The sequence below is a fragment of the Eleutherodactylus coqui genome, chromosome 6 (genome assembly GCF_035609145.1).
Source record: "Eleutherodactylus coqui strain aEleCoq1 chromosome 6, aEleCoq1.hap1, whole genome shotgun sequence".
Classification (NCBI taxonomy): domain Eukaryota; kingdom Metazoa; phylum Chordata; class Amphibia; order Anura; family Eleutherodactylidae; genus Eleutherodactylus; species Eleutherodactylus coqui.
Window position 1 is genome coordinate 131799339 of NC_089842.1, and position 24567 is coordinate 131823905.

The following is a 24567-nucleotide window of genomic DNA, read 5'->3' on the forward strand; positions in this document are numbered from 1 at the left end:
GTTTAGACGTGCGGTCAGCTTTGACTGCGGTATCTAAATAGTCAGCGGGAAGGGGTAACCCATTCCAAATTATGAATGCTATAAAAAACGAAATCCCTCAAAAGCACGGATTCATAAATGAATAAAATTAAAAAGTTATGGCTCATGGCAGGCAGAGATGAAAAAACTAAAATAAAAAAAAAAAAGAAAAGAAAAATATCTAGTCCTGAAGGGGTTAATCTAGATTATTATAATTATTGAAGTATAAGCCCTACTCTAAAATAAGCCCTAGTTACAGGTAATAAAAAAGTCAATCTAAATAGAGTCCAGGCTACTATAGATGGAAAAAGTAATATAAGACCCTGTATTATTTTTGGCGAAACAGGGTATATATTGTTGCGACACTGCCTTTTCTTAATTTTTTTTTTGGGGGGGTGGGGGGGGGGGGGGAAGTGATATGTCATGTGACATAATACAGACTGAGAATGATGAGGATGGACAGAGGATGCATTTATTGCAATGTATGAAATCCATAGAGAGCTGTTGCTGATGTCTTGGGGCAGACGCTTGCTGACTATAGTCCTTGCTCCTTGATGAACTGGTTGTAGATGAGGAGGTCATGGTTGTGTCCAGTCTGAGATTTCTGCTCCAGGAAAAGCCCCATATTGTCTCTGCGAGGAAGGGAGATGCTGCGGTTCCAGGACGGCTCGGTCACCCCCAGCAGATCCCTCACCAGCTGGGCAATGACCTGAGAAGAGGAGTAAGAAGACATCAGGAGTGCCCCCAATGGACTTGTAACACTGTAATCACCATCACTCCCGGTAACCTGTACATACGTTGTAACCACTATCAGCCCTTACCTACCTGTACACACCTAACCGCCATCGCCCACTGCTGACCCATGTGTACACTGTAACCACCATTAATTACTTCCTGATGACCTGCACATGTTGTAACTGGCATTGCCCCTGCTGACCTGTACATATACTGTGACCACCCTCACCCTCCGTTAACCCATGTGTGCACTGTAAGTACCCTCGGCCCCTGCTTATTACCTTGTCCTTTAGGACTCATTCACACTAGTGTTTATTTTCGTTTTCGGTTTTCGGTCTCTTGGTTCCATTTTTGGAGCAGAGAAACGAAATGAAACACTTCAGTTTTTACCACCATTGATTTCAATAGGGGTTTTAAAAAATGGAAAGCTTTCAGTCTGCTTCTGTTCCACGATGCTTCCGTTCTTTTTCTTAAACAGAACAAATAGAACAGTCTGTATAGGTATATCTCATGTTTAAAAAAAAAATGGAAATGGAACAGAAGCAAATGGAAAGCTTTCTGTATTTTAAAAACCCCATTGAAATCAATGGTGGTAAAAACTGAAGCGTTTTAATTCCATCTCTGCTCCAAAAATGGAACAGCGAGATGAAAAGTCAAAAAGCGGAGAATAAACGCTAGTGTGAAATGAGCCTTATGGAAGATGTGGACTCACTTTCATATCCTCAAAACCAGTGACTCCGATGTGCGGGAGGGTGGAGCAGGTGACGTGGATCAGTTTTCGCCCATCGATGCTGTTTTCGGTGAAGCACGTCTGTAAAGTGACACAGGACGTTACTACTGGTTCATATGGAGGCTGGCAGAGATGACAGTTTTTGCGTGGGTTAATAATGGGGTGATGGGAATGGGTAATATGTGGCTTCAGTGAATGTTAAGGGATCATGCCCACGGCCGAATGCGTAAAACGCCCCGGGGGCCTCCCACAGCGTTTTACACATTACAGCCCATACGTGCTGACGGCAGAGACCGGCTATAGACCGAGTATGGCACTGCGCATGCCTGCGTATCACATTCCACGCTCTGTTCATAGTGGGGATGCATATGGAAATGCTGCCAGTACGCAATGTATAGCGTATGGGCTGCGTATGATACACAGAGAAATACAGCATGCGGCGATTGTTTTTTCTTGCGTATCGATACGCTGTCTCCGCACGCGGGTATGCATGGATCAATGAAAGTCCAATGAAGTACGGTCGTGGACATGAGCCCTAACAGTGAAAGTATTAAGGCAACCACACGGCTCATGAACCAGGAGCCACTGAAAACCAAAAGTTGTCACTGAGCTTAGTACCCCACTATCTCATTTGGTCTTGGCTCGGCCCCTACTCACCAACTCTCCCAGAATATCAAGAGACTCAAAAATGAGAGATCTCCAGGAAGAGACGACAAATGTCTCAGAAGGCACCTGTCTAGTCTGTAGACACTGGAGCAGTGCACTTCTGCCGCTCCACAGCAGGTAGCCTTGCTGCATTTCGCACTATTTTCACCTGTTGTCTAGGTAACTGTGTCGCCTCTTTCTTAGTCCTGGCAGCTGCAGAGTTAAGTGAAGTTGTGCGGCTACTGAGGGAGCTGGTAATGTCTCCTTGGTTTCACCTCACTCTCCGTCTACAACTTTTGACTCTGCATTAGGTGCCAAGTTGGTGGCGCTGTGCCCTCTACATGCCGGAGAATGATGATGGTGCGGGGAATATGGGGCAGCGGCTACAGATCTCCCCCTCCATTCATACATCTGGTATTGATTTACTGTTCTATGGATGTATTGTAGATAAGGGATTCCATATACAGGGAGTGCTAGACTGGGGTCTGTATACAGATCAGCATGACCGACCTTAAGCCAGATGGCGCCCGATGCAAAATTCCTACCCCCTAATTGTAATAAAAATAATTAGGTAAAACAGTGATTAAAACCGGCATCTAAAAAGTCTTCGGGCTCTTTCACACTGGCGATCGTAATATCGCCGCGAGAAAATCTTAACAATCGCAAATTTTTGCTCATAAGAGGTCTGAGCATCAGTGATGCTTTTTCTTGCAAAAACCTTGTTGCTGCGGGCGATTTTCTCTCGCGATAGACAATAGGAGTTTCTAATGTTAAAAACGCAGCGCATGAAAATCGCAAGTTCGTGCTTTGCGATGCGATAAAAGGGAATCATGGGAGATAAAAAGCAAAATGCAGAAAGGTAGGACATGCTGTGTTTTATTTTTCACTCCACATCGCAGGAGTGAAAACATCGCAAATGGGGATGAAACCAATGAAAATCATTGGTTTCATAATTCTGCGTTTTCACTCACTCTCGCATGATTTTATCACTAATGTGAAGGCACCCTTAGGCCTCGCTCACATGAGTGCTGTTTTAGCGCAGTATATGAAAAGATCGTGGCCATACTGCGCTAAAGATCGCGTGAACGGGTGATTTCCAACTATTTTAATTAGATGTGAAATTACCCGTTCACACGATTGGAGGTGCGCGGTGCGTGTTTTCAGCTCCCATAGGAGTCTATGGAAACTCTAATGCAGCACGCACCAAAGATAGGTCAGGTCTTATCTTTTCACGGAGCACGGACCTTTAGGCTGGGTTCCCACGGGGTGTATTCCCGATGGAAATCCCGCAGTTTGGCCGCAGCGAAAAAGCGAGAGAACCGCTGCTTTAAAACCCGCGGCGGTTTTGAAGCGGCCCGCCCGCTCGCTCTTCCGCTGCAGCTGGCGCTCCCATAGAAGAGAGCGCGGCCACAGCGGGAAGAAAAAATGAACATGCTGCGGTTGGCAAATCCGCGCCGCAGCGGCGGCTTCTGCCGGCTTAGCCACAGCGGATTTGCCATCCTGTGTGGACGAGATTTCTGAGAAATCTCGTCCACATGGCTGGCTAATCCCGGGATTAGCGGCTGCATGCGGATTTGCCGTGGCGAAATTCCGCATGGAATTTCCGCGGCAAATCCACCCCGTGTGAACCCAGCCTTAGATGCGAGATTTGCAGTCGCATGTGTTATCTTTCATTGGTGCGAGTATTTATCGCATGTAAAATTCCTTCATGTGAACGCTTCTGCAGGAAACCATTGGTTCTAATAGTCACGTGCCTATAAAGCGCTAAAACAGCGCTTATGTGAATGTGGCCTTAAACTCAGCTTTAGCAACCAGTGCCAGGCAGCTGCTGTAACAGCAAGTATGATCATGGAATTCATCGATAGAGGCCTAGTCAGACCACGCATGGAATGCTGAGTACAAGGAGGACATAACTGAACCAAAACGGGTTCAGAGGACAATAAGTGACCTTATGGGCTTATTTACACGAGCGTATATCGGCCGGCGTTTCCATCTAAGCAGTTCCCCCCTTCCCTCCCACGCTCGTGTGAATGAGCCCTAACATACCGAAGATTTTAAATAATTGCGTATTACAGCATTTATTACATGCCCATATAAAACACTAAACTCGGTCTCACATAAAACGCAGTAAAATAGAACATGCTGCGTTTTTATGTGCGTTTTATACACAAAGTATGTACGCAACTATGACTAGATCAATGAAAATCAACCTACTTTTATTGACTCCATTCACCACGTAATACGCTATTATATTACGCTCCTGTGCGCCTGCCCTAAGTAAGGAGCCCTGATCTGCAAAAGGGGGCGTTCTGTCCAAAGTTTTCCAGGCCCCATATTATTATCCTAGCAGCAGGTTTTCTGCAGCTGCCAAGTATGCCGTTAGCGCATCTCCGGTTACCTCATACTGCGGGAATCCCTTCCGCCGGATCCAACCCCCGACATCACGGCAACTCCACCTCAAACATCCCGGGATCTGCGGCTCCATTTCTTTTCCGACCTGAAGCGTCCATAGCAACCACAGCTCCGGCGTCGTTGTTTCTCCCTAGCAACCATTAGCATATCCGGTAAGACACGGCACTCGGAGCTGGGGGACTCGGCTCAGATCGGATTCCTTCGGTAATTTCCGTCCTGTCCTGCTTTAGGTCCACCTGGCGCCACCCGCTACACGCACAGGGCTGTGATTGGCTGGCTGGATTTCCCTGTGGCCGACTGTCACTCCTCTCTCCGGAGATCCACGATTGTAGCCGAATCATAGGAAGTTGCTGATGGCTGTGGTGCAGGATGCTGCGGCTGTGTCCGGGGAGCTCTCCGGGGCCGGCGGTGCTGACAGCGAAAAGGCCGAAGGGGAGACGTGCCTGGAAACAGGGGGAAGCAAGGAGGAGGTCAGGGAGACCCCACCAGGTGAGGAGTGTGCCCCAACAGCGTCCCCTCCTGCACACATCACCGGAGACAGTGGCTGGAGGGTGTGTGGACAGGGGGTGTGCCCCACAGTGACAGGGGGTGTGCCCCACAGTGACAGGGGGTGTATGGGGTACACATGGTGTTGGGGAGTACTTAGTAGTGTGGAATGGCCCATGCTGTATGGGGACACTGACTGCTAGCAGTGGGGTGTTGTCCGGATACGGCCCCCCCCAGTTCTATGCTGCTGCCGCTGGTTTCCATCCAATATTCAAAATTATTCAAATCCTCTGAGGACATTTCCATCTCCAGCGAGCGTAACTCAATCCTGACACTTCACCCCCCCGAGCCATGTTACAGCATGCACACAAAGATGCCGCTCCGGCCAACGTACAGGTGAGCATCAGTGATGAACAGATGTGTGGCCCCTGTAGCACTGTATGTAGGGTCCAATAGCATTCATTTGCCTCTCAAAGGGATCTTCCAGGCATTTTTTATTGATAACCTAGCCTCAGGATAGATCATCAATAGTTAATCGAGTGAGGTCCGCTATTTGGGACCCCGAACTTTACACTGTTCTGGTGCCGCTGTCATTGGCAAAACACACAGGCCCTGGCGTAACTATAGAGGATGCAGGGGATGCGGTTGCACCCGGGCCCATGAGCCTTAAGGGGCCCTTAAGGCCTCTCCTCTCCATATAGGGAGCCCGGTACTATGAATAAAGCGTTATATTTGGGGGCCCTGTTACAGATTTTGAATGCACACAGGGTATGGAGTGGAAGCAGATTGCTCCGATCCCTGTGTACTGGCCGGCGCTGGTAATTACAAGTGCAGTTCCTGTTGATTTGCAAGCTCCAGCCACTACACAGGGGTCAGAGCAGCTGCTTCCACTCCGACCTCTGTAAGGTGGTGCTGATAGCATGCACCTGATCATCTGACCACTGGGTTCCCAAGCAGCGGACCCCAGCCGATCAACTATTGATGAGCTGTCCTATTGTGAGTAAAATGTTTGAAGAGTTTCTAAAAGATGCTTTCCTGGAGGAAATTAGCTGCATAAGGGCTTATTTAGACGACCGTATATCGGCTGGGTTTTCACGCCGAGCCCATGGAAAAACCAGAAGCAGAAACTGAGTTCCCACCTCTTCGCCGCCCCTCGCCACTATTTGCAATGGGAGGGGTGGGGGTGGAGCTAAGCGCCATTACTTAGCTCCGCCCCATCTCACCCCCTCCTATTGCAAATAGTGGCAAGGGGCGGAGAGGGGGCGGGAGCTCAGTTTCTGCTCCTGGCTCTTCCATCCTCCTCCCCCTGCAGACAAGGACACCGTATATCAGCCGGGTGTGAAAACCGAGCCGATAGACGGTCGTCTAAATAAGCCCTAACTCTGTATCAGCATGGGTTTATGAGAGGTCACTCCTGTCACACCAATCTGATCGACTTCTACAAGGAGGTAAGTTCTAGACTGGACTGGAGAGAGTTATTGGATCGTGTGTATCTGGACTCTTCCAAAGTGTTTGATATTGTGCCACATAAAAGATTGGTATATAAAGTGACAATGCTTTGTCTGGGCGAGAATGTGTGTAAGGGGGTAAGTAACTGGCTCAGTGATAGAAAGCAGAGGGTGGTTATAAATGGTACATACTCAGATTGGGTCACTGTTACTAGTGGGGTACCATAGGGGGCAGTATTGGGCCCTATTCTATTAAATATATTTATTAATTACTAAATGGGAAAACACTGGGCAAAACTGACATGGAAAAGGACTTGCTGATTTTAGTTAACTGTAAGCTTAACTAAGCAATCAGTGTCAGGCAGCTGCTGCGAAGGCAAACAGGATCGTGGGTGCATCAAAAGAGGTCTAGGGGCAAATGACAAGAGCATTGTTCTTCCTCTTCACAAATCACTGGTCAGACCACACATTGAGTATTGTGTAGTTTTGGGCATCGGTACTCAAGAAGGACATATCAGAGCTTAATAGGGTATAAAGACTGGCAACTAAATTAATAAATGGAATGGGTGGACTACAATACCCAGCGAGATGATCAAAATTGAGGTTTAGTTTAGAAAAAAAGACCGGGGGGCAACCTTATGACTGTGTATACGAGTCGGGAAAAAAACTGAGATTTCTTCCATGATCTGTTTACACTCAGGACTGTGACTGTAACTGTAACAAGGGGGCGTCCTCTGCATCTAGAGGAAAGAAGGTTTCTACACCGACATAGAAGGGGGTTCTTTTCTGTAAGAGCAGCGAGACTATGGAACTCTCTGCCTGAGGACGTGGTAATGGTGAATTCATTAAAAGAGTTTAAGAGGGGCCTGGATGCGTTTCTTGATCGTTACAATATTACATGTTATAGTCACCAATTACTTCAGAAGGGTTGTTGAGCTAGGGATTATTCCTATTGCCAGACTTGGAAAGGAATTTTTTTCCCCCTTAAATGGGGAAGATTGGCTTCTAGCTCACTTGGGTTTTTTTTTTCCCCAACCTCTGGATCAACATTGGGGGAGAAATAGGCTGAACTGGATGGACATATGTCTTTTTTTCGGCCTTACATGCCAATTTACTACGTCATCAATAGTATTTGTGCCTGGAAAACCCCTTGGCCCCCATACACATAAAAAGAACTCATCCTAATCTGCATATCTTGGCAGAGATTATCTTACATGTATGGGGGCTTCGCGATTCATCTGTCGAGGGAAAGAAGAATTAAGTATATTGTATTTCAACACCCCATCCTTTTCTTCTCAGGGCTGATAAGCTGCTGCCATAGGTGCCTGAAAGTGGCTTACTCCCATCCCCCGATGGAGGAGTCAGGAGGAATAGCTGCTGACCTAACAAGTTTTTGTCCAACAGCCACTGAAGATGTACGAACACCTTGAATGTTACCATTGTTTCTTACAGTTTATAAATAATGCTCAGCCTCTCCTCACCTGAGCACAGGTTGTCAGCTGCTGGATTCATCTTCCCTAGTGATGGGGGTATGACTCTCATCCTCCCCTGGGCACACTGTGTACAGGTGACAGCTGAGTATAGCTCCCTCCCTCAGAACTAAGCTCTTTATTTATAGGACCCAGGTACCTTGTGCAAGACTTACATCATGTGTAGTGTGGCCCCTGGGGCCCGCCTTCTGAGCTTTTCCACAGCTGTTTAGCATGTCTGTAATGAAATACTGTGCATTGCTGCACTTTTCTTATATTATGTTATCTCCCTAATTATTATGCGTTATAATCGGAGGCTACAGAGAGGGAGCGTGCCAGGTAATGGGGACAGAAGTAAAGTCCTGGAGTAATGTGTGAGCAAGGCGAAGAACTTAAGATAAGGGAGGTTATAAGGAGTCAGATGCTTCTGCCAGGATTGATCAGCTCTGGGTTATAGATCCAGGTCCTGTGTAAAGGGTCAGAGGCTGAGGGGGTCTCAAAGACAGAGTATGACAAGGTAACCACATTCAGCCATTGCTGTTACCTGACCGCTATGATGTTTTCTTCCTGCAGGTGATAGCGTGTTGGCTAAGAATGAGTGTCAGACCGAGCCAGGGGCATCAACATTCACCCCACAGCAAACTACACATCTGGAATCTACTGTTGCAGACAGGTAATAGTTAATAGCTGGGGTCTGCCATTTGGGACCCCAACCTTTTTAGATGTTCGGGTGCTACTGTCATTGGCAAAACACACAAGGTATGGAGTGGAAGCTGATTGCTCCAGTCTCTGTGTAGTGGCTGGTGCTGGTAATTGAAAGTGCAGTTCCCGTTGATTTACAAGTGCCAGCCACTAGACAGGGTCGGAGCAGCTGCTTCCACTCCGACCCCTATGTGGCGGCGCTGATAGCATGCATGTGCTCAGTATGTGCAGGTGCTGCTCTTACTACAGGTTGCTGAACCAAAGTGAAGGGGTTAATCTCTGTCTATTTTAGGTCATCATCTGACGGAAAGGCCAATACCACAAGATCATCGGAATGCATGGAGGTGGAGGAGGAAGCTACAGGAAGTACAGAGCTCACCAAATATGATGACCTAGGAAAGTCCAATGGTGATACTGCTGCCACCGATGCCACCCAAACCACTGCAAACAACACAACTGTGGATACAACCAAAACTACAATGAGCAAAGCACCTGCTGAGCCCACAAAAACTGCCCTGGACAAGGTTAGCGAACGCTGCTGGTTGAGGGAGTGTGAATTGAATCACGCTTGGTGAAAATATGTTTGATAAGCCCATCTAGAAGTCAGCCATTCTGAAATCTCAATTCATGGAGGAACCCTTTAAGAGTGCTATTACATGGGGCGATCTGTCGGGCACAGCTGTCCGACAGGTTGTCCTATCGTTAATTGTTCTTGTGCTTTTACATAGAAACGAGCATCGCTGACTGAATGGTGGCGGAGCGGGCTGGAGCGGAACGACGAATGAGAAATAAATGAGTTCTCGTTTTTCGTTGAGTTGGTGCATGCATTTACACTGAATAATATTCAGATTCTCGTTGGATCGCGGGAATCCAGACAATAATTGTTACGTATAAGAGCACCTTAAATAATATACAGCTGGTCCATGCCAGAGCTCAGTATGGCAGACTAGCCTTGGGGTTGGGTTCTTATAACCTGCAAGTAGTTGTCCAGGACTTTACATAGGATGAGGACATGGGTACACACATGGGATTTTGGAAACGCTGGATGTGTGTGTCATTTCTTATATAAGATAAAGGAATTTAGTGATGTTATAGTGGAAGGTAGAGCTTTAGTCTGTTGAGGTTTGGCTGGCTTGGTTGTCATCTTGTTGCTCCTCATTTTTCCATGTTTCACGATGTTTGGTGTGTTGCAGGAGCTGGAAGCTCTTCTGTCCCTTGGGCTGACAGATCCTGCACCTCATGACATCCTCATGATCCAGTCAGAACACAATGGCACTGAAGATATCATAAAGGCTGATTCGAGCCTGGAAGACGCTAGCGTGACAGAGGGGAAAGGTGAGTGGGTGTATAAGGGGTTATAACCTCTGTCAGAAGGTGACACTGACATTTCAGCTGCTGTCCGCTCTCTTCCAGGTCCTCCACCTCCACTTAGACCTGCTACCACATGGACCAGCGTCAACCTGCGCGAGTTCAAACATCGGATGGCAAATGAGAAACACGGACTGCTGACCATACGTAGGGGGGAGGTGGTGACTGTCCGAGTACCAACACACCCGGATGGAAAGCGACTTTGCTGGGAATTTGCCACTGATGACTATGACATTGGTTTTGGGATATATTTTGACTGGACCCTGGTCACCAGCACAGCGGTGACTCTTCAGGTCAGCGAGTCCAGTGATGATGAAGAGGAGGAGGACACGGAGAGCCCCTGTGAGTGTACTACCCATAGTTCTATCCCTGCTCATGAAATTTATTAAGACCACCATTTTAAACGTTAGTCTTAATATAATTTCCCCCTGGCACATGATGCACCCAATACATGAAGAGGCATGCAGCTCTTTGTGTTTTAGGCACTTCTTGGCTCCTTCGTGCACCTGCACAAAAAAAACGCCCCAAGCCCCTGGCGTAAACTGTACACAAATGTCTCCTTTCAACAAGCCCCGCCTACTTATTTATTTATTTTTTTACATAAATGGTGAGGGCAGGGTGAAAAGTAGCAATTTTTGTGCAAAATTTATGACTTCTTCATGCTAGAAACTGGCTTAAAAAGGCTTTTTGAATGTCTTCCTATGTCTATGCAGGAACCCCAATAATTTTAGGCAAGTTGTCCCTTTACACAGAAACAGTCAGAATAGCTGGTGTGAACCCATCATGTCACAAACCAATCTGACTTGCGTGTGGGTTACGTATGCCACGATGTTCATACGCAATATATTGTGTATGGGCGATGACACGTATGCAACTCTCATAGCAGGGAATTAAAAAAAAAAAAAGACAAAAGTCACACAGTGATGACCGCGTGGGTGAAATATGCTGTCATGGCTGGCTCATGAGCCCTCACACAGACCGATAAAACGCTGCATGTTTTAGGAGTACGGTCATGTGAATGAGCCCTAAGTTATCAATAGTAAAAGTTGCAGACAAACCCTTTAATGGACTGTCTAATTTTATACAACTCTGTCAGTTAGACTTCTAGTTTCTGTTTATCTCATATAGGCAGGCTTATTTTCTTTGTACCATATTACTTACTTCTCTATTAAACCATAGTGGTTTTTTTTCTTCCTTTTACTTTATTGGTTTCTTTGACATAAAGTTTAGTTGCCTTTAGAGTACATTCCCACGAACGTAGATCGGCTCGGTTTTCACGCCGAGCCGATATACGTCGGCTCTCTCTGCAGGGGGGGGGGGGGGGGCTGGAAGAGCCAGGAACAGGAACTGAGCTCCTGCTCCCTCTCTGCCTCCTCTCCGCCCCTCTGCACTATTTGCAATGAAAGGAGGCGGGACAGGGGCAGGGCTAAGTGGGGTGAATTAGCCCCACCCCCGTCCCACCTCTCCTCATTGCTCCTGGCTCTTCCATCCCCCCCGCAGAGAGAGCAGACGTATATCGGCTCGGCCTGTAGACCTAGCCGATATACGTTCGTGGGAATGCACCCTCAAGATGGCCCTTTTTAATAGATTCCACTGGCACTCACTGCTGCTGTATCATTCCATCCTTTGAAATCACTTTTTGTTTTTTTACCATACTATAGTTCCATTCCATTACAATTCGCTTTTGTATTATTTTAAGTAACACTATTTACACTTTAATAGCAACGAATGTTATACCTACATCACTTATGCATTATATTCACCATAGTGCAAGGTGTATTTTACAATGGAAAGTTGTACTGATTCAAAAAAAAACATGTTGAAACAGGAATAACCTACTTAGAACAGCAGCCTCTCAAACCTAGGTAAACCCCTTTTTTTTCTTAGAATATTGAAAACAAAAAAACAAAATTGAGCATTTATTTGGATTCTTGGGTGTCCACGTCTATCATTATGAGTATATTGCTTTGTCTTCAGGAGGGGATAATGGCTGTCAATCTAATACCTTATATCCCAACGAGATCCATCTAATTTCCCATTATTAAATAACTCAATTATAATGACTAATCCAACCCTTTCTGGTATTGTTTTATGTTTTTTTCATTGTGGAAAATTTACTAAGCCCAGCATTTGCAATGCCAATTTTAGTATGATTCCCTCCAGCGCCCTATGTGCTTAATACATGAAGAGGCTCATGCCCATTCAGCACATTCCAGCTGCTCCGTGTGCCATCTCAGAAGTGTATGCCAGTTAAGACCTGGCATACATTTCTGGTATAATTTACACCAGTTTCTGGCATAAATAATACATAAATTTGTCGGTCTGGGGCAGCCTCACCCACTTTTCAAAAAAGTGGCGGAGTTGGAGCAAAAAGTTAAAAGCATGCAAATTTCTGCACAAATACCCATTTGCATAAAAATACGTGACTTTTACGCCAGACTTGGCTCGATACCAGATGGATGTGGAGGTGCTGCTCTGCCCAACGCCAGCTGTATCAAGGTTTACCAGGAGACGCTGTTCTACCCTATACCTGATATATTTGGAGGCATTGCTCTGTTTAAAACCAGGTGTATGTGGAAGTTCTACTCTTCCCATAACCAGACGTATCTGAAGGTGCTGCACTGCTACTGCCAGATTGTCTGAGCACTGACTCAGGAGGGGGAGCAGATTAACTTTCTCTGTGCCTGCTCAAGTGTAGCAGTTAGTGTAACACTTCTCGGCTCTTCAGGTGTGCCTTCTGTCTGAGCAGAACTAGTGTGCTGTGCTCTGGCCGATACCAAGTATATCTGGAGATGCTGCTCTGCCTGTCATTAGTCGCATCTGATAGTGTTGCTCTTGTACTGGAAGATTGTCTGAGCACTGAATCAGCAGGGGAAGCAGATGAAGTTCCTCTCTGCCTGCTCATCTGTAGTGATCAATGTTATTCCCATCCATAGCAGCAGCACAGTGAACATTAATAAAACCAGTCTGTGCTTCTCTGTGCACCTTGTGTTTGAGCAGAACTAACGTGGTCATGGTGCTCTGCTGTTGCCCCTGTATATGCAAATATTGGGGGGGTCTCATCACAGACGTGAAATTTCCCATTTTTTGACATGAGGCTCCTAGACTCTTCTATTTTGGTGTATTTTTGCCTTCTGATTTTTCTTTTTCAGGGCACAGCCGAGAGGGAGATGTTGAGCGAGGATCGATTTACCGCCTGCGCAGTCGATATGGTGAAATCATGCAGGTTTCCCGCCGAGACAGTCACCGAGAAGTCCAGGCAGGAAGCCATGAATATCCAGGAGAAGGAGTATATCTTCTAAAATTGGACAATACCTATTCACTCCTGCGGAACAAAACTCTGTACTTTCATGTCTATTACAGCAGCTGAAGTTTTTACAAGTGTCCAGCAATTTTGCCATATGCACTCAGGATGGTAGCTCTGGCTAGTGGAACGGCTTCTACCTACAATTCCTCCAGTGCAGCAAACAATATAGCACCATGTGCTCACGTATATGGAGGCAGCCAGCATATGGTGATTGTAGTGCTCCACGCAGCGCAGCAGGAGGAACAATGCAGGCAAATTCCATCAGCTTTGGGGGTTCACAACAACTTTTTTGTACAGATTCTACAATAGAGCTATATTTCTACATGATAAAAATACGAGTCAGGTCTATAATAAGAGGAGGCAGCGCCAGCCAGGTGTCACATTCCCAGAACCATGTGACACCTGTCATATTCAGCACCTTTTTTGTTCTCTGTTGTTACCTGCAGGACACTGAGCTCAGAATTTATATTGAAGAAGTTGAAGTTATCAGCAAAGTACCCTGATATACATTTATAATCATGGCCAGGAAGGGTATCGCTTCTTCTTAGGGAGGGCACCTAAAAGGTGGTGTGAGGAGACTTATAAGGCCATCCATGCTCCTCTGGGAAGTATGCAAATGGAAATATTTAATAATACCTCTATAGCACCACCTATTGGAAGGCATTATTTCTGCAAGTCAATGCTGGACCTTTTAACAAGCCTTGTAACAATGACTTTTAATTGTAAGCCAAAGGCTTCTTTCCCATGAGCGTATCAGTCGGCCGTTTTCAGGGCCGGCCGATATACGCTATGTTAGGAAAGATAAAATTGGTGAACGGGCGCACAAATCAAACGTTTGTGCGACCGTTCAGACGGCATGGGTCCCGCCGCATATGCGTCGCCCCTTTTCCCTCCCTTCCCATCGCAGGCTCACCATTCTTCTCCTCCCCTCTCGTTCTTTGCAATGGGAGGGGACGGAAGCGGAGCTAAGCGTTGTCCCGTCCCGCCGCCTCCCATTGATGGCTACGGACAGGGGACGGGAAGAGAGCTGGATCTTAGCTCCGCCCACATCCTGCCCCTTGTCCACAGATAGCAATGGACAGAGGCGGGATGGGATGGCACTTAGCTCTGCCCCCGTCCCCTCCCACTGCAGAGAGCCAGCGGCCGGCTGATATACACTCGTGGGAAAGAAGCCAAAGCCTACTGCAAATGGAGAAGGTAACCATGCACAGACAGATATTAACACTTTGCAATCCAATTTTGGATTCAGGGTTTCCTAGGGGGCTTTCTCTTTCTGCTATTATACAATGGCTCCATCTGCTGGCTAGAGCCAGTACTGCGCTATAGGATATGCTGGAGAGGCCCTTGACAACAGAGTGGCCAGTACTCTACAGGACGAATACCCTGCTGGACATCTTCCGACATCGGAGCTGTACAGCCTTCAATCGGAATGTCTTTAGATGTCAGACAGTGGATTGGAAAGGGTTAAGGGGTGATTTTCCCCCTCATCACTGTGCAGCAGGTTTCTGGCTTGGCTTTACAAGGCTTGTTAAAGTCTGACATTGACTTGTAGGAATGCTGCCTTCCAATAGGTGGTGCTGTAGAGGTATTGTTTCATTCTTCTATTTGCATAATCTCTCTCTCTCTGTCCATGGACTTTGGTAGTGCAGCTCAGCCTATGCAAACAAATCAGCTTTAGTTGCAGTACTGCACACAATCCATGTACAAGAGTGCCATTTCTGGAAGATAGCGTCCATGTTTTTCTAATCTGGTAATATTTAACGTCTGTGGACACCTTTGGAGTGGCAATTTTTTCTCAGTTTGTCTTCTGCAGATTTTGCATATCACTGTACATAGACACTGCAGTCTAAGGTTTAATAGGAGAACCTTCAATCAGACTAAAGTGATGGTTTAGGGCTGTTTTAGATGGGCTGATAATCGTTTAGATTCCTGCGAACCAGCGACAATCTGAACTATATCGTCCAGTGTAAATGCATGCGCAGAATAAACTGCGAATGATATTTCGTTTGCTTAGTGTTCGTCATTCAGTTTATGCATGCATGAAAACTGAATAATGATCAGCCCATGTAAGCAGGCAGTCATTCATCTATGATTGATGTCTGTTTACTATTAATGGAAGTGAGCGGGCCAGAATGATCCCCATCCTGTTCCGCCTCCATTCACTCAGCGATAATCATTCCCGTGTAAAAGCACAGGAATGATCATCGCTGGGATGACCTGTCTGGCATCTGCACCCAACAGGTTGTCCTATGTAAAAGTGCCCTTAGTTTTATCCCTTATTTCTTTTGTCCTGCGCTTTTTTATCAGTTAACACATAACCGCAACACAGATAAACTTTGTTGTGGTCATAAATTAGCTAATACGAAGGTGCAGGAGAGTAGAGAGCAGATGGAAACTAAAGGCCCTTTTACACGCAACTATTATCGCTCAAAATTCAAACGTCTGAAAATGAGCGATAATCATTACAGGTAAAAGTGGGCATCGTGCATTTTTTGTTTGAACGATGGATTTTAGTTAAACTTAAATACATCATTCAGCTGCTGAAAGACTGAGCAAATACATTCCATTTGAATGTATATCACTTATATTTCAATAGACTGCATGATGTTCTCCCCAAGGCATGTTTATACTAGACATGAGGAGAACAATGGAATGTGGTGGCAGCTGTTAACACAGCTGGGCGTGTGTTTAAGTACACACTGGGCTCTGGAAACAACTCATGGAGATCCTTTTACATGCAAAGAAGATGAAGTGTTAATGGTCATTAACACTTTATGCAAATAAATCACTAAATCTTTCAGTCCATTGAAAGATTTTCTTTGTGTGTAAAAGGGCCTTAAGCAGTCAGTCCGCCTTCATAAACAGATCTCCTTTTGAAACTTAGACTGCAGTGTCTATATAATGTGATATGTAGAAGCTGCAGAAGACAAATTGTGCCAAATTGTTAAAGTCTATTTTAAAAATGATAGTCAGCCCCAAAATACATGCACTTAATTGATACAGTTCCCCCCCAAAGGTGTCCTTTCAGCTTCTTTATGTTTTAAACATTGATGTATTTACATTCATGATGCAATGAACAATGTAAAAATTAAATCTAAAAAATAAATATAATCTCATGTAAAGTTTACTTATTATACAGTTAAAGTCTATGGTTGAGGGGGAGGACACTTTTTTCACCACAATGCATATATTTTAGGCTGACAAATCATTTTTGCAGTAGGGTTTAATTAAACACTTTGCACAGTTTATCTTCTGCAGCTTCTACATATCACTGTATATAGACACTGCAGTAGACCCAATAGATCTATCAGTGAAGTTGGACTGAGGGTTCAGTTTCCCCTCTTCTCTCCTCCTGAAGTTCTCATGATGTAATTTATGACCACAATACTCTCTTTATTGTGGTTATAAATTAGCTCATAAAAACATGCAGGAGATTAGGGATGAAAACTCAGGCATCAGTCTAACCTCACCGACGGACCTCCGATTAGGACTTCTGCCGTTTCTATATACAAAGATATGTAGATGCTGATAAAGGGTGCAACATTTTTTATTAAACCCTATTGCAAAAATGATTCGGTGCAAAATACATGCATTTAAGTGAAAAAAAGCCAACCTCCCCCTTCAAGATGTCCATAGCTTTTCAGGGCAGAACACTAAAAATGCAGCGTAAGCATTACAGCAGATCAGTGGTGATTCACTGAGAATGCAGCCTACTAAAGAGCAGTGGTGATCTTCCTGAGAAATGCAGCCCATCCACTAAAGAACAACAAATGTATAAAAAGTCCCACTTTGACTCGAAGGAATGCTGCCTTTCAATAGGTGGCGCTGTGGAGGATTTATTCCATCTCCCTTATTTGCATATTACCCAGAGGAGCGTGCGTGGCCATTTGAGTCTCCTCACTTAGTTTATAGTATTGCTCTCCCTAAGGAGAAAAGAGCGTTTCTGACCCCTAAAGAACAACAGTGACATCACTGAGAACTCAGTCTACTCCTTCACTAGAGAGCAGCGGTGATTACATAAATACTGCAGCCTATCCCTTCACTAGAGATCAGTGATGACATTGAAGAAGAAAGGGAATCCAGCACATTATTAGTTTAAAACCGTCATTCTTTATTTTGTCCAATGTAAGGCCTCCTGCACACTGGAGAGAGCAATATCAGGCCATGATTGAGGTCCCAATATCAATCTCACAATCCTTCTGAAAAGCCCTGGATGCGAGGCGTTTTTGCAGGGAAACATCCTCGCATCACAACAGAGCTGAATGAATCTGCTGCTGTGGCTGTCACAGCTGCAGCAGGGGATCGTGATATTGTCCCATTGTCTTCAATGGAGCCGATGGTAGCAGCACCAGGCCCATTGAAAGCAATAGATTATTGCAATCCTCTGCCATTCCTTTATTCCTGCGGGGAGTTCCCTCATTACTGAACACTGTGACAGCATTTCAATGAATGACTTGAGTGCTGCCTCTGATTTGCAGAAAAAAAAAATTTGTACATCACCTTAGAAGCGCTGTCATCTCTGGCATGCCTTCTTCAGCATCTGTTCTGGCCAGGGATTGAAAAATCCCTGTCTCCTGAAAGCGCTGCCTCTGATTGGCTCAGCACTGTGACCAATTGGAGGCAGCGCTCAGCCATTCATTGAAATGCTGTCACAGTGTTCAGTGATGAGGGGACTCCCCGCAGGGATGAAGGAATCCCCTGCCACTGCTGTCATAGCAGTGGCAGAGGATTGCGATCATCTCCCATTGCTTTCAGTGGGCCCGGCGCTGTTGCCGCCAACCCCATTGGGAGCAATGGGAGAGATCGCAAAAAGATAGGACATGCTTCGATTTTGTTTTCACGCTGCATCGCACATGTGAAGGGAGCCATTGGCTTCATAATTTTGCGATTTCTCGCAGCACTGGGAAATCGTGCAATTTCATTGCCATTGTGAAGGCACCCTTAGGCTGCATTCAGACGAACGTATATCGGCTCTGTTTTCATGGGGGGGGGGGGGGGGGGGGAGGATGGAAGAGCCAGGAGCAGGAACTGAGCTCCTGCCCCCTCTCTGCCTCCTCTCTGCCTCCTCTCCGCCTCTCTGCACTATTTGCAATGAAAGGAGGTGGGATGGGGGCGGGGCTACATCTCATGAATTAGCCCCACCCCTCCCCATTGCAAATAGGGCGGAGAAGAGGCAGAGAGGGGGCGGGAGCTCAGTTCCTGCTCTTGGCTCTTCTATCCTTCCCCCCTGCACACGAGGACAACGTATATCGGCTTGGCGTGAAAACCAAGCCGATATACGTTCGTCTGAATGCAGCCTCAAACAGCACAGCTATTGCTTTTTTTTTCTCATCTGTCTTCTTATCCTCTAAGTGCTGTACTAATACCACTTGCCATGCTGTTTTAATATTGGACAAAATAAGGAATGAAGATTTTAATTAAAAATGTTGGATTCCCTTTCTTGTACACTTTCTTACCTGGGAGTTCCCAGTCTCCAAGCACAACTGAGGTAAACTGATTTTTGCTTTTTCATATGATCAGTGGTGACATCACTGAGAATGCAGCCTGAGGATGCATTCAGACGACCGTATATCGGCTGGGTATTCACGCCGGCCGATATACGGTGTCCCTCTCTGCAGGGGGAGGAAGCTGGAAGAGCCGGGAGCAGTGCACTGAGCTCCCGCCCCCTCTCTGCCTCCTCTCCACCCCCCTGAACTATTTTCAATGAGGAGAGGGGGGACGGGGCAGAGCTAATTCCCGAAACTTAGCCCTGCCCCCGTCCCGCCTCCTCTCATTGCAAATAGTGCAGAGGGGCAGAGAGTGGGTGGAGAGGAGGCAGAGAGAGGGCGGGAGCTCAGAGCACCGTTTCCGGCGTGAATACCCGGCCGAAATGCGGTTGTGTGAATGCACCCTCAGGGTGACTACCCACTAGCGTTTTTTTTTTTTCTGCTGCGAATTTGCTGCGTTTTTTTGGGAATTGTCAATGGGACTTTCTAATGTTAAAAACGCAATGCACCAAAAATGCAAGTTGCATTACGTTTTTAACAATAGAAAGTCCCATTGACAATTGGAGAAAAAAAACGCTAGTGGGTAGTCACCCTAAACACTCACTACAAAGCAATGACGACATTACTGAGAATGCAGCCTATCTATTACAGAGCAGTGGTGACATTGTCAATAAAGATTATCCATTCAGTAGAAAACAGCAGTGACATCACTTAGAATATTAACTAGCTATTCATTAGAGAGCAGAGGTGACATAACAATACAGCCTATCCACTCACTAAATATCAGTGATGACATCACTGAGATTGTAGCCTTTCCATTGTTAGGGAGCAGCGGTGACATCACTAAGAATAGAGCTGAGCTTAACCATTCATTAAAGGGCAGTAGTTCGATAATTGAGAATATAGCCTATCCATTCACTAGAGCAGTGAATGCCAACCAGCGTGCAGCGGCTGCCAAACTAGGAATCACACAGCTTTTTATTCTATTACTGCTAAAAAAAATTCTTTTGATTTCACCCCCTCCCCACTGGATTTTGTAGCAAAACTAGCAGGGGGAGGGGGCAGCTCACGGCTGCACTGACAGCACACCATCCCTGTACCTTCAACACCTAAACGCCAGTTATGTGATCAGCACACCGCTGCTGTGGGATTCACTGACCGCAGTGTGTGCACCCAGATTCCACTTCACCTGACGTCTCCTCCTTGGTTCTGAAGAAGGAAGGAGTCGTCCAGCTGCACACACTGCCGTCCATGCATCCTGCAGCCGCATACTGATCACAGGAGTGGTGCTTAGAACTTCAAGGTACGGGATGGTGGGCTGTCAGTGCGGCCGTGAGCATGCCTCCTCCCACACGTCACTGGTAGTTTTGCTAGGAAGTCGGGAAGGGATTAAAGGGACCGCTGTTAGGGCTCCTTCACAATGGAGAGCGTGATTTTGCTGCAAAAAAAAAAAAAATACCGCAATATTGCAATTTTGTTCACGAGATGTCTGAGTGTCGGCGATGCTTTTTCCTGGAAAAACATTGCGCATCGCTGCTGTCCACAATTTTCTTGCGCAATAGATACAATAAGAGTTTCTAATGTTAAAAATACAGTGCAATGCACGAAGATTGCAAGTTAATGCGATGCAATAAAACGTAGGCTCCATAGGGAAACATGGGAGATAAAAGAGGGAATAATGCAGACAAATAGGGCAGGTAGCGATTTCCAAATCTCACAACATTACATGAGAGAAAACATTGCAGGTGTGAATGAAGCCATAGAAAAGCATGGGTCTCATAATTCTGCGTTTTCATGGACTCTCGGATCGTGCAAAAATCGCGCAATTTTCTCGCAAGTGTGAAGGCAGCCTTAGAGTACATTCACACATAGCATATTTTGGTGCGGATCTGTACCAAAATCAACATCCGTTTGCTTGGAAAGTCCCATTAGGCTGGGTCCACATAGGGTGGATTTGCTGTGGAATGTCCATGCGGACCCTTTGCATGGACATTCCGCGGCATTTACAGTAGCAGCAAAGTGGATGAGATTTTGAAAATCTCATCCACAAGTAGCAGAAAAACTCTGCATAAAAGTGGCAGAATTCAATTGCCACTGCAGAATTCACCTCTTATGAATGAGGGGGTGATTTCACGCAAAAATATGCCATAAGACCTGTGTCAAAACACGCACCAAATGGTGTGGGTTTAGAGGCAGACATTCTGTTGCTGATCTGTTGCAGAAGGTCTGCTGCGGATATCACGCAGCAAATCAGCCCTATGTGGAGCCAACCAGCGGAACATTTTGTAGCAAAATCTGCATCATGTCCGCAAAAACACAGAGTGAAAATATGCACCATGAGTGCGGATTTGGCTCAAAATCAGCTGCACTTTCGAAGCTGAGTTCAGAAGATACCACACTCCCCGCGGCCTCTAGTGATTCTTGCTTTGCCAACACGTGTTTTGTGCCGCTACATTAATTTGTATCACACCCAAACTGTCCTATGTGAATACAGCCTTCCCTTTTTTTCTACAGGGATGGTAGGGGTGGAGTCTCCATTTTTGCTGCTGATATCTTGATGACAAAGATCAGTACGCGGGATTCCCGCAGCTGAGTTCGACCCGCTGCCCGGCTGGTGACCCCAGCTTACCTGTCTGGTGTCTTCTCCTCTGCTGCGAATGTGCCAGCCGGAGCGCTGACCAGCACATGCGCAGTTAGGGGGACGCCGCACCATCGCTTTGGCGATGACGCAGCTCCTGTGGCCAATCTGCAATGATAATTGCAGAATGGCTGTGGGATGGACGGCTTCTATTGACTGCAATGAAAGCCAACTGTGCATAGCCCGCACAAAGTTACAGCATGCTGCAATTTCTCCCCTGAGAGCAGAAAACCACATGCTATGGCCTGGATTTGCTGCAGAGTCCGGAGGTGGAATCCCACTCCAGATTTCGCAATTCAAATCCGCCCGTGTGCAGGGGGCCTAAAAAGAAAAAGGCTATAGTAGTCACCTTTTTGTGTGTTTTAAATATGTTTGGTCCTTTTTGGTATTTATTTCAATAAAATTTTGCATATGATATTCACTCATATTTTCTAGGGTGCTGGTGTTACTTGCAGCCTTTTTCTTTTAAGATAGATCAGTATTGTAGGCCGGTGCCTGGAGTCCCCATCTTAGCAGTAACTACTCATACAAGCCCCTACACAGCTGCTGCTGTGCCTAGCCGTCCCCGCCTCTGCTTAACGAGCCCTCCTGTCTGTTTGCTCCTGCTGTCACTGCCCACAGGAGCTGCTGGAGCGTCGGATCGCAGTATAGCAATGTCTCGGGTGGAGTTCTACGCGCTGTGGTCGGTAACGGATGCACCACGGCAGCTCATTAGGTGGGAGATGGACGCCAATCCCCTGGCACAAGGCGCCATCGTCTGTCTGCAAGTAGAATTACATGTAATTTGCCCTCTGACTTCACGCATATACCCTGTGCTGGGCTCCACACTAAATATGAGACACAGAAGTGTGTAATACTTACTAGTCATATATATTACAGTACCCTCATATACCCGGGCACATGCCCTCTACCGGCATGTACGCCAATATAAACCAGAGTGTGCCTCCTAGCCGCTTACACACTCTCTATACATACCTGCAGTTGGAAGTTCTATCTCAGATCCGGCACAAAACACCAGGAGAAAAAATGCTGCATTCAGTTTTTTTTTCTTCCAGCTAAAAGCCAGGTAGCTGAGCAGAAGGCGTATGGACACCATTATAGTCAATGGAGTCCTTTTGGCACTGTTTGGCTCTGTCCTAAGACTGAGCCGTCCAACGACGGGAATTTCTATTTCCTGCTCCCCGATCAAAGCAGGAAAGCAGAATCTTGAGCACAGATGTGAAACCATTAGAGATGAGCGAGCGTACTCACTAAGGCAAATTACTCGAGAGTGTATTGCCATTTTCGAGTAGATGCCCGCTTGAGCCAAAAGATTCAAAGGGTGAGCGGTGAGTTGCAGGAGTGAGCCAGGGGGGTGGGGGGAGACAGAGAGGGATCCCCCCCCCCCCAATTCCCCCCTACTCTTTCCCGCTGGCCCCCGAATCTTTTGGGACGAGCAGGCATGTAATTTGCTTTAGCGAGTATGCTCGCTCATCTCTAGAAACCATCCTTACTTTAATTTCTGCCAGAAACTTACATTTTTTTGGCAAATGGACGGCACCAAAGACACACCAAATTTATTAAGAGGCAGACACCTCCCTCCCCATATGCTGTAGTATATTCCTCCCCTTTGAGTTCTTTAGGGTGTATTGATGGTGCAGTTAAAGCATAAAAACTACATATTGAAAAACTACAGTTTTACCACAATTTGCGGTGGTATTTAAAGTGGTTGCAGTTTTTTTTACCGCAATCACATTGAAAATCATGACAAATTCATGATAAAACCGTATATTGTTTTAACTGCACCTCAACTGCAGCATCTGAACACACTTTTGGGATATGTTACCATGTGTAGGATCAGCTGTGGATTTTCTACAATGGAAAATCAACAGCAAAGAAAATGCATCAAATGGTGCAGTTTTTGCATAACAAGCGTTGAATTCTGCTGTGAAAATTTGCAGAAAACGACTGACATGCTGCAGATTTTTTTTTTTTTTTGCTGTTTAAGTAGTAAGGCCATATTTTAGGGACAAACTATATGATTTCCTACAGTAAAAGTTGCCTCACACTGCACGAAAACCGCAATTTCGTGTGATGCAACGCAAAGGAAAGCTCCATATGGAAACATCGCAAATCGTGGCAATTTTCAGCATGCTGCGATTTTTTTTTATTTTTTATTTTTTTTTCTCTCCTCTTCTTCTCACAATGTAGCAGCCTACAAAACATCGCTAATGTGAAGGAACCCATTGGAAAGCATAGACTTTACATACATGTGTTTTGTAGCACTGTCGCATCGTGAGAAAATCTCGCGATCTTGTCGCCTGTGTGAACGCAGCCTAAGGCCTCATGTCCACGGACATGAGTGCTGAAAATAGCAATTTAAAAGCATTTACCTATCCGTAGCGGGCGGCGAAGCTCTGCTCTTCCTCACGGCCGGATCTTCATTTTCGGCCGGCGGATAAATTCCTGACGCCGGCGGCACATCCGCCGAGCCGAAGCAAGGGAGATGCGGCCGTGAGGAAGAGCAGAGCTTCGCGGCCCGCTGCGGGTGAGTAAATGCTTTAAATTCCTATTTTAGGTCTCCCGCGGATCCGGACGGCTTCCATAGGCTTCAATAGAAGCCCGCGGGAGCCGTCCCCGCGGGAGACGCGCATGAAAATGGAGCATGGTCCAGATTTTTTCATGCTCCATTTTTTTTTAAATCACTTTTATTGACGATCCGCGGGTATTTATCTACCCGCGGGTGGTCAATGCATCCCTATGGGGTGCGGATCCGCGCGCGGGAGATCCGCTGTGGATTTTAAATCTCATTTTGCCCGTGGACATGAGCCCTAAGGCTGGATTAACAGGAACGTATATTGGCTCGGTTTTCACGATGAGCCGATATACGTCGTCCTCATCTGCAGGTTGGGCAGGATGGAAGAGCCAGGAGCAGGAACTGAGCTCCCGCCCCCTCTCTGCCTCCTCTCCAGCCTCTCTCTGCCCCTCTACACTATTTGCAATGAAAGGAGGCGAGGCCGGGCGGGGCTAAATTACGAGAATTAGCTCCGCCCCCATCCTGCCTCTCCTCATTGCAAATAGTGCAGAGGGGTGGAGAGGGGACGGGAGCTCAGTTCCTGCTCCTGGCTCTTACATCCTCCCCCC

At 46.3% G+C, this 24567-nt stretch overlaps 2 protein-coding genes across 3 annotated transcripts; one reads left to right on the forward strand and one right to left on the reverse strand.

Annotated features, from left to right (window-relative positions):
• Positions 1–468: 468 nt before the first annotated feature.
• SAMD15 (sterile alpha motif domain containing 15) lies at positions 469–4808 on the reverse strand. 2 transcript variants are annotated; one of them, XM_066607633.1, is made up of 3 exons: positions 4527–4808; positions 1466–1564; positions 469–727 (listed from the first exon to the last, which is right to left on the reverse strand). In XM_066607633.1, exons 1-3 carry the CDS (start codon positions 4611–4613, stop codon positions 554–556), a joined length of 360 nt encoding a protein of 119 aa, XP_066463730.1. In that variant the 5' UTR covers positions 4614–4808; the 3' UTR covers positions 469–553. The 2 variants fall into 2 exon arrangements, with proteins under 2 accessions (XP_066463730.1, XP_066463731.1); XM_066607634.1 differs by lacking the exon at positions 4527–4808 and adding an exon at positions 4343–4450.
• On the forward strand, positions 4776–16415 carry TMED8 (transmembrane p24 trafficking protein family member 8). The gene is made up of 6 exons (XM_066607632.1): positions 4776–5029; positions 8517–8616; positions 8938–9169; positions 9839–9980; positions 10059–10355; positions 13166–16415. Exons 1-6 carry the CDS (start codon positions 4894–4896, stop codon positions 13381–13383), a joined length of 1125 nt encoding a protein of 374 aa, XP_066463729.1. The 5' UTR covers positions 4776–4893; the 3' UTR covers positions 13384–16415.
• The last annotated feature ends 8152 nt before the right edge of the window (positions 16416–24567 follow it).